Here is a 10658-nt window from a genome sequence, read left to right as displayed (position 1 = left end):
TAGGTTAAGTTTCCAAAACTTTGCAAAAAAATTAACAAATATTTGCACAATTAATGCAATAATATAAACTATGTATAAAGGAATTTAATGTAAATTTTTGCTTATAATATAATAGTGTAAGACTAGGGTAGTCTAACTGAAAATAGCCAATACTTGCATTGAAAGCAATGCTAAATTCTCAATCTGAAGCAATCACTGATCATGTAGTTTCGATTCCACACCCAGATATCGTGCCGAAATTCATTGACTAGAATTAACTGGAGCCTGAATGTCTCGACAATGATCACACGAATGTCTGATTTGACCTGATAATGGTTTGGTCCGGTCTGATTATCATTGCAGGCCGTGTTACAAGGGTTGAATGAGCATGTTAAAAGATATCTTGTTGTACTTACTAAAATGTTTTTTTATTTAACTCTTAAATGCAAATTTTCCAAATTGGCCAGATTTCTCCTTTAGAAATACAGTACAGGAATATTCTCAATTCTATTTTATGATGAGAAATAAAGGATCTATTCTGTCCCCCCCCCTCCCCCCGCTTAGTTAGCATAAATTTTTTTATGACCCCAGGCGCACGTGCTATTTTCTTACATAGTAATGTGCTGTATAACAACATATAATTTGTAACGGGGGGTCATAAAAAACACTGGGGGGGGGGGGGGGGTGTTGCGCCGAAACAGAATAGATCCGAAATAAAAGCGTAAAGGTAATCCGTTTGGAAATTGCATTTTCTGCAACGTGAAGGTTTTGCAACGGGTTGGGACATTTGGATGTTGCAAAAATGTCCATTAATGTCCCACACCGCTGTAAACTTACAAGTTGCAAAAATTCCTACTAACACCCCCCCCCCCCCGCTGTATCCTTCGCCAGCTTTTTATGCTATTGGCAATGAGAGAATGAGACCGAAGTTTAGTCGATGATATCATAAGAAGCCAAAATATTGAACAAGATGTGGTGCGATCACATGTATCTTCCAGTCTAAAACTTCAGCTTCGTCATGATATGTGTTAAAAGAACACAATTCCATTTCTGATTCAGTACTTATATTATACACCTGTATTTACACTTCACCAAGACTATTATGTATTTGCTATCATTCGATTTTCGATATTGCAATAATAGAAAATTAGACAAATTATAAACGTTAAAAATTATAAAAACAAGTTATTGTGAAATAAATTATCCAAGCCGTTAATACAGAGTTGTCATACATTTGGACTCCGTCGTATTCTACCAGCATGCGTAGGAGGAATCGTGACGTCATAACGGAACAACTCACAAGCCCGATGATGTTTTCCCGAATCAAATCAACTAAATGCGTCCATAAGTCAACAACTCCGTCTATCGGTAGCAGAAATACCCGATTTGTCACTATATTTCGAAGTTTGAACCACGATCGCAAGCAGTTGTATAAAAATATCCCAGCTGAAGCTGAGAACAAAGCCAGTTGTTTTAGAAAAAGGGCCAGTGTTGCTTTTTTGAACTTTGAGGCCTCGCAGCTGTTTGCTTCTTCGTTCGTTAAGTTGACCATCACGACAACTACAAATTCCACAAAACTGATGAAGAGATAGATACCCAAGACTCGTTTGTGATTGGTTGAGAGGATTATCTGCCGGTAGTTGGCTGAAAAAAATGATAATTGACATCAACCTAATCAAACTTAACATTTGAAACTTTATTTGGAGGTTTATAAGATTAATGGAAAGAAAGGTCACGAAATGCAAAAAATTTGTAACTCCTTGAAGAAGTTGAAAAGGAGGCCGAGAGACTCCAGAAATAATTCAAAATAATTTCATAAGTCAGGCCTTATCAATCTTTATCAAAAAAAATTATTCAGCACTTTTTCTTAATGTTTTTAATGGGCCACATGCAATCATGTTCTCGAAAAGAAGAAAAACTGAAAAACTATAGGTGCTCAATTCTAAAACAAAAGTTGAAGAATGAAATATGAACAACCTCAATCAGCTCCAAAAGCTCTTCAATCAAAAAAGCTTATGCAAATATCCTTAAAACGTTAAAAGAAATCTCAAATGACAAAACAAAAAAACGCAGAACAGTAGTCTTTTGAAAATTTTAATTGATCAATGTATTTACTGAATAATTTAATAAAGAACTGAGGTATCAACTTTTGATTTGTAAGACTATTTGGTGGATTTAAAAAAACTAAGACTATTTTTGCTTTTAGATTTTAAAAAAAATAGAGAACATCAGCGCTTTCATCTGTCACTTCAACGCAGAAAAAATTCTTGTTTGATAATGTAACTGAGCGAACGTCATTCTGTCAATGACTTCAGTTTTTTTAAATACTCTAGCACTATTTCAGTTTCCAATCACAGATGTCAGTTAGTGTGACCTGTTGCGTACTTCAATGGTTTTCGCACCAACTTTTTTAAAAAGTATTTTGATGAATGATTCAAAGAGTTTTTGATCCATTTTAATGATTTTTTTTAACTGATTGCAGATTAAGTGAAAAGTAGCTATTTTAAACAAGCTAATGCAGTACAGGGAGCAGAATTTTGGTAGTTAATATTTTTGCTACATATTTCAAAAGAGATCAAGAATAAACAAGGTGATTTTTGATGTTTGTTTTTTTTTTCGGTTTTTCTTTGGGAATTGTTTCCACAGTGTTCTCTGAGTCATTTATATAAATATTTATTTTGTGTTTCTTCAAAGATGTTTTTCAAAACTGCTAGTTAGGATTTTTTGATTTTTCTAAGTGCATTGGATTAATATTGACACTATCAAATGAAAATTATCCGCTTTGAGCTTTCCAACCAATAAAAAGCTCCTAGCACAACAAAGGAATACCACAAATGTTGCTTGTGTTATCTCTAGATCAACTGTCTTTTGCTGTCTTTCCCCACAATTCATTGCCTAGCAAGTCGTCTATCTAAATTTATGAGCAGTTAATTCCAGAAGCACTTTGAGCATACTGCAGTATTTCATTTCAAATCGTTTTTTTTTCTTTATTTTAAAATTGTCTTATATTCAATAAAAATATAGCAATTATACATGATATTTTACGCAAAGAGTAAAAAATCTAATAATAAAATACTAGAAAAAATTGATTTAGAGATAATAACCACGATCAAGCATCTGTATCCCGTTGATATGAAACTTTCGCAAACGAGCATAAGTTAAAACGAGCCCCACGCAAACAATTACTGTTTTTTGATGTTTCGACCTACCAATGATCTGCAATGGTGAAAACGAGCCTACTGAGTCAATTGATGTCTAAAACCAAAAAACGGCGTTCTATTGTGTTTAGTTTACAATCATTCATGAAGTTGGTCTCCTGTATTTTTCGACATGTCATTTCATAGTTCTCTGAACAATGCCAAAAATAGCTGGACGATTGTGTTTAACATGAAGAGCAGTTTCATGAAAGTTATTGGAAGTACAAAGGGGTGCATTTTAGCAGCAAACATTAGTTAAATTAGTTACTTTTAATAATAACAAATATCCGATTTATGAAAAATTTACGACAAAACAATTTGTAGAGTCGAATTATTGGTATGTATTAACTAAATTATTTTTCCAGCTGGTGTTTGTTGGGTCCTTTAAGAAGTGAAAAGAAACAGTTGACCTGTATAGTTACACAATTAACCGATATTTCGTTAATTTTCCTCAATTGCACTTACAAAATTATAAAATGCAGGACAGTTTGAAGTACAATATAAAATGAATCAATGTTCATTATTGTACTTGAAAGTTTCCTGCTTTTAAAAAAAATCACGTTGGTTCAAATTTTTTGACCGCAGTTATAACAGAGATAATTGCTAGTAAAGTAATTCTTCCTTGTTTATTCAGATAGGTGTTATAAAGAGTTTAAAGAGATATTTTTTTGCCTTTTTGATTTATGTCAGGCTCGATTTTACTTGAATTAGCTTCTTCTGAACCTTGTTTATTACATTAAACCATTCATTGCGATGCAGAGGTACACCCCAAAATTTCTGCCTTAGTAAAATTGGCTCGAAAATTAGATACATACAATGAACGAAATTAGGAGACATCCTTTGTATCTTACTTTTCGCAAAAGGGGTTCCGCCAGTTTTGCGAAATAAATAAACATTAGGTGCGAATAGGTAACAAATCTTGTAGCACGTTTCCGCTCAATTTAGGTATCTATTATTCGCGCGCATTTTGAGCATGCAATAAGCACTTTAATAGAGATTTAGTTAAAATTTTCAAAACTTCAAAGTGCTTTAAATACATGCAACCACAAAAACAGATTTTTTTTTCCGAAAAATCCTTGGCACATCAAAGGTTTTGTATATCAATGTGGGATTGGTCGAGTTTAAAAAGTAGTAATAAATAGTACTAATAAGTAGTAATAAGTAGTAATAAAGTACTATAAGTAGTAATAAAGTAGTAATAAAGTACTACTTATAGTAATAAGTTAGGCTTAATTAAATAAGTAGTAATAAAGTTAGGCTTAATTGCGGATTATATGCGAAATCGAGCAACATTGCGTGCGAAAAATCGATTATAAATGGAACGGATGCGTGATACATCTCGCGCGAAAAATAGGTTATTAATTTTGTACTTCCATTTCGCGACTAAAATTAGGATACTTTTGCGAACACGGGATACGATATTCCCTTCCATTTTGCCGGTTTCTGCTAAAGTAGCTATTTTCCGCAATATTGTTCCACTTTCAATGTATTAACATAGTAAAAACGAACACGAGATACACGCATCGGGCATATCTGCCCATGACGATTTGGGTATACCTCTGCATCGTAATGTTCCAGAGCATTTTTTGAAACATTATTTATACTACTGGTTATGAGCTTGTGTTGAGCAATTAATAGGTTGAAAGCCAGGCCGGGGCGCGAGTGGAAACATATATTACTGTTAATAACTGCACATATAATATCTGTTACTGATTCTGGTTAATTGTTGATTTTTTGGCGCTAGACGTATTCGTCGCATAGTTGTCGCAATTGTTGTAAAACTTAAATATTGATTAAACACAATCAAAGAATAAAAGTCATTGTCTTTTATCGTTTTACCCCCCTAAAGTCACCCAATAATAATATATCCTTTTGGGTTTTTTTTGGGGGGGGGGGAGGGAGGAGGAGGGTAAATTCAACAGTATTCCCTTACTCCTCATTACCCCCTAATCTTACATCGTTTTACCCCCCCCCCCCCCAAAAAAAAATTACCCCATAATTTCACATCTTTTTCGGGGTAATTTTTGGGGGGTAAAATCTATAAATTGCCCCCCTTATCCGCCATTACCACCTTAATGTTAAATCGTTTTATCCCCTGAAAATTACCTCCTAATCTTACATGTTTTCGGAGGGTAATTTGGGTCTTTCCCATTGTAGCCCCCCCCCAGCTTAGTGGTCAGATAACCTATAGCCCCCCCCCCCCCCCCCGCAATCATGGTAATTATACCATAATAAGTGGCTATAATTTCATGGGGGGGTATGATGGGAAAGACCCGGTAATTTTTGGGGGGTAAAATCTAAAAACTCCCCTCATTACCCACAATACCCCCTAATCTTACATCGTTTTACCCCCTAAAATTACCCCCTAATCTTACATATTTTTGGAGGGTAATTTTTGGGAGGTAAAATCTGAAAATCCCCGCTCCCACTACCCCCCATTACCCTCCATTACCGCACTAATCTTACATAGTTTTACACCCCATATACAATTTCCTCCTACTCCTACATCAGTTTGCGGGGTAATCAGGGGGGTAATTTTGACACCGGGGGCACTTGGAAACCAATGAACTCAAAGTAATTAAACCAAGGTATTGTAAAAAGGACGACGAAAGACAAGTGGATTTCAATTTAAGCCAATGTTCACCTTTAAAATAATAGATAAATTATTGACTAGCTGAGTGGTTGCACAATTTTGGAAGCATTGTTTCATTAGCAGACACAAAAATCATCTAAATCGTTAAATTAAAATTGTGTTAACCTGTGAATCATTAATGGATATTTCAACAGGCGAGGGAGGTGTTGTGATTAAGAAATGAACACTTTTTAACGTTACTGCATTGTGTTAAAATGCATGATGTGCAAGTTACGTGACTCTGGTGAAGTCACTGAGAAATTCTTACGTTAGTCGAGAATCATGATGCTGTTCCAGGAGCAGAGCAGAATTTCGAAGTGAATTTATCAATAGTCTCTCAACCCAGCTCTTACATCTGGCACTTTATATAGGAAAATATAGAGAAAATAGCATTGCAGAGAAACGGAATTTCAAAAACTTTCAACTCATGAAGTGGCGACTTACTGGTAACTTCCAACCAGTTAATTCCAATTTGGAAGTGACATCCCCCCAAGACAGAAGAAATGAAAATGGCAACGCTCTCATTACATCCCTGACCTCTCACGACTTTGTTCTGATTGATCGCCACAAAAGCGAACACCGATAAGCATAAACAAATGTTTATGAATAAAATCGGAATATAAAACACGTCAAAATCTTTAGACGTTCCACGCTCGATTGCTGCCGCAAGTCTGAAAAAGTTCTTCGCGTTTCCATAAAGGCTGATTAAGCAAATAAAAGACAGGAAATGTCTTAAAAACGCGTCAAGGGTTAAAAAGGATAACATTTTTTCCCGAGAATCGTCGTAAGCGATAATTAAAAATTGAGAAAGAAAAATGCTAATGATTAAAAATATTGATTCTTCTAGCAAACAGTTTTAGCAGAAACGCGTTGACTGTTTTTCGATTTTTAAAGTTATGCGGTAATTAAATATTCAAAGTAAAATTTGTGCGAAAAAAATGGGTATAAGGAAATTCGAACCAAAAGTTAAAATGCCAAACCAATTAAGTTGAAGAGATTTCGCAGTGAAAAGCGCCTGAAGACTTCTGTGTACTAAAGGTTTTTAAATTAAAGATGAAAGTTTGTTTGCATACCGAAAAAATTATTTTCCTGTTCCCAAATTGTCTGTTGTTTCCTCATTTGTGATGCTTTAATCAGCTCAATTCAAGTTTCAGTTTCCTTTTGATTTATCTCTAATTTATAATATAATTTTAAGAAAAAAATCAGGTAAAGAAAGGAAGAAGAACAAACAAAAATGAAACTCTAGATTCAGTTTTTATCATTTCTATGAATTAAAAACAAGTTTCAAAATGTATGTTGAATTTTGAAATTGTTCATAATTAACCCAAGAAGTCAAATTGGTTTGTGTTTGGGGGCAAGTGAAAATTTTATAATAAAGTTCGATTAGAGACCTCCAATGAGCCCCACGTCACCTGAAATAAATCCCGAAATGACTATTAGATACCACTTCATATCTGTTGTGATACCACTCAAAGCGCACAAATAAACTTTTCTATCAACCAGTAAGCAATTTTTTCTCTGACTATTGCAGTTTTATGGTTGAAGGATATTTTGTTGAGTAAATGCTTGCCAATTATAACCAGAAATTGTGAATACTAATAAAAAGAAAACTTCACAAAAATGTAATATCAATATTTCCTAATTCTTTGAAAAAAATGGGAAAAAATGGGAATATTTTGAAAAAAATGGGGGAAAAATGGGAAAAATGGAAAAATAGGCATTCCTAACTTATCAAGATAAAGCACTATGGGTCGGTCTAAACTTTGACCACAAAAAGAAATTGCACTTGACCCACTTTGAAAAACTATGTAAACACAATTTGATTATCTCTGTTTAATGGGAACTACAATTTTGACAAATTTGTCGAACATTGACATTTTCAACAAAGAAGCTCGGTATTGTGTGTTGACACATAATGTTCTGACACCACTTATCCACAAGTTTTATATTAATAGTCTACCAAATGAGGAAGAGATAGAAAATTTTCAAAAAATCTCAATTGTAAAATAAATAGTGCAATATTAGTACGCCGATGAAACGTGCCATTACTCATTCTAGGAGACATGATAAAAAATCAAATAACAACAAACAATTACATCCAAAACTAAATATCTATTTTTTTCTGAAAAAAAAGAGCTACATAATAACAAAGTCAAAAGATAGTCAAATAACACGTAAACTATAAAATCTAGTTTGTTCTTCACTAGACAGAACATGGGGAAAACCATTCCATGATGAGACCCGGTAATAAGTAGACAAGAAAAGCAAAGTGACAAAGTTAAAAAAAGTGTGTTTTCTTGAAGACAAAAAATTTCAAATAAAAACCACTAGATATCAATTGAAGTCTTTAAATAGGTTTCAGTTGTTTCAGAACGCAATATGATAAGTTTGATACCTGTCAGTAAACAGAGTATCTTGTACGTTGACAAAACTAAACAACAAACTCAGACAAAAAAATCCACTAAATCCTGCAAAAAAAAGGAGTCGAAGCCGTTAAAAACATAATCTAATCATCAAAATTTCAGATACAATCAACTGCACATTCTAATAACATTAATAACGACATAAGTGAACTTTGAGTAAAAGAGACTAGGTAACAAGTTTTGAACAAAGGAGCAAAATAAGAAAAACAAAAAAATACATTTTTAATTTTCGAAAAACAATTTATTTCAAATGACAAAAACCACTACATCTCAACCGAAATCTTTAATTTCTTTTATGTTCTTTGTTAACTCAGTATGAAGACTTTGAGACCTGTTACTATCCAGAATATATCATACGTCTACAAAGACAAACAACAAATTGAGACGAAAAAAAATCATTTGAGGTTTGAAGAAAACGATGTGGAAGTCGTTAAGACCACATTCCGACAAATTATGATCAACAACATTTTTTATGAACACCACTAATGAGATATTCGAGCTCTGAGTAATGATACTGGGCAACAAGTAATTAAAATATTTCAAAAAGGGGAAAAGTTAAAAATTAAATTGGTATTTTTTGCAAACAACTAAATTCAAAAACATAAAAACATTAGCTAGGAGCCGAAGTCATTATATAGGTTCTTTTATTTCTCAAAGAGGACTTTTATTATCCATCAAATGTCATGTGTCTACAAAAAACCAATAAATAGACAAAAACCAAAATTTAAGTAAAATTTTTGCGAAAAGCCGATTTTGAAGGTGTTAGAAGAATAGGCAGCGCACTAAAAACCTTTGCTAAGTACAACTGTGCTTTTCATCAACGCCAGAAACTTTAAGTTAGACCTATAGTTAATGATACTAGGCAAATATTGACAAAAAAGAACAGCAAAGTGCGAATTTCAAAAACATGATTTTTTTTTAAATATTTCATTTCAAAGTTTTGAAAAGTTTTAGCTATCAACTGAAAACAGAAAATCATTTTCTTTGTTCATCTGTAGGAAGCCGCTAACACTTAGGCCATAATTTGTCCAATACGAACGACGAGTACAAAAAGAACGACTAATAACGACAAATTTAAATATAAAACTCCGATAAATTCTTCTAGTAGACGGTGTCCAAGCAGTTAACACCACAATCTGTTCGCTAAAAAACTGATAAGTTCAACTGCACTGTTTTTGTAGATATTGCGATGCTGGGAAAGCGTTCAAAAAACAAAATTTTATGTGAAAGTTAGTGGCATCAAAGAAGTACAACCAACACTTAAAACGTTGTTAGTTTTAATTTCAATCAATTAGAATGTTAATGCGGCTTGTCTTTGCTGACCTTAGCCTACAAATTGACTGAAAAAAAAACAACACATTGCAAAGCTCGAAAAAACTTATGTTTATTTTGAAAATACGTATTTTAAAACAATTAGTTACAATATGTTTTTAATCAATTAGAAAGTTAATGCGGCTTGTCTTTGCTGACCCTGGTCTACACACTGCCTGAAAAAAAAAACGAAAACAAAACCTCGCAAAGCTCAATAAAACTTTGTTTTTCCGAAAAAATGTAGTTTTAAAACACAGAACGAGCATAAACGTTTGACTGAGAAAATAAATAGGTTTTCTTGAAACTCGTTAGCTAACCAAAAGGACCTGTCATTATTACGCCTTGAATTGAATTGTTCTATTCTATTTCGCACTTAAAAAAAGCAAAAAAAAAACGCAAAAATAATTTATTAAAAGACCACCAACTAATATTTGATGTTTTGGAGTTTAAGAAACGACGGTTAAACCAAAACAAGCCCTGCTATTGCCTTTTGTCCATTATAAAAACGTAATTATGTTCTAAATATTATGGAGATGAAAAATTTGACAAAAAAAATGTGTCAGCAGTTTTTAGTGTTTTAATTCGGCAAACTTAAATAAAGTGCTCCAAAGAAGCTTTTTTGCCGTTTTTGATGGAAAAGAGCTGATTTTTGTAAAATTTAGCAAAGCAATTTGGGCCTAATGTTCTGTTGACAATAAATGTTTTAGACAGGTAAATTAATTTGTGTTTTGTTTAACTCCAGTTTTGTAAAGTGCTGCCAGTTTTTTCTGATTTTTTTGCGTAAAAGAAAAACAGAAAGTTTTGATTTTAATTCAGAAATCAAAATAATGATATTGCTGACATCCTACTAAATAGAAGACTCGTTACATGCCAAATTAAGGCCCCTACATGTTTGAAAACAATTTTTTCTGGAAACTTCTATAGAAAACTAAATTTTGTAGAATCTATGCACACTCGTTTGTCAACTAATTCCACAAAGTGGATCACTTAACTTCTTCTACAAATAAAAGGTTCCAGGTGCCAGAATTTTGCAAAATAATCAATCGCTGTCGTCTACATTGACTATAAATCTTTCTACCTAGCTTAAATTTTTACATTATCAGTGTACCGTATGAA

General features: G+C 33.1%; 1 protein-coding gene across 1 annotated transcript; it reads right to left on the bottom strand.

Moving 5' to 3' along the window:
• Nucleotides 1-1060: 1060 nt before the first annotated feature.
• On the bottom strand, nucleotides 1061-6540 carry LOC142340841 (uncharacterized). Its single transcript, XM_075391583.1, has 2 exons — nucleotides 6253-6540; nucleotides 1061-1623 (listed from the first exon to the last, which is right to left on the bottom strand). The coding sequence occupies exon 2, from the start codon at nucleotides 1529-1531 to the stop codon at nucleotides 1145-1147; it is 387 nt and encodes a 128-aa protein (XP_075247698.1). The 5' UTR covers nucleotides 1532-1623; nucleotides 6253-6540; the 3' UTR covers nucleotides 1061-1144.
• Between the last annotated feature and the right edge of the window lie 4118 nt (nucleotides 6541-10658).

The sequence above is a fragment of the Convolutriloba macropyga genome, chromosome 6 (assembly GCF_964194025.1).
Source record: "Convolutriloba macropyga chromosome 6, txConMacr16.3, whole genome shotgun sequence".
NCBI lineage: Eukaryota > Metazoa > Xenacoelomorpha > Acoela > Convolutidae > Convolutriloba > Convolutriloba macropyga.
The sequence above is the reverse complement of the archived record's forward strand: the minus strand, read 5'-3'. Positions and strand labels throughout refer to the sequence as shown.

Bases quoted from the DNA above. Each gene is read 5' to 3' on its own strand.
- LOC142340841 (XM_075391583.1), bottom strand. From the start codon at position 1,531: ATGGTCAACTTAACGAACGAAGAAGCAAACAGCTGCGAGGCCTCAAAG.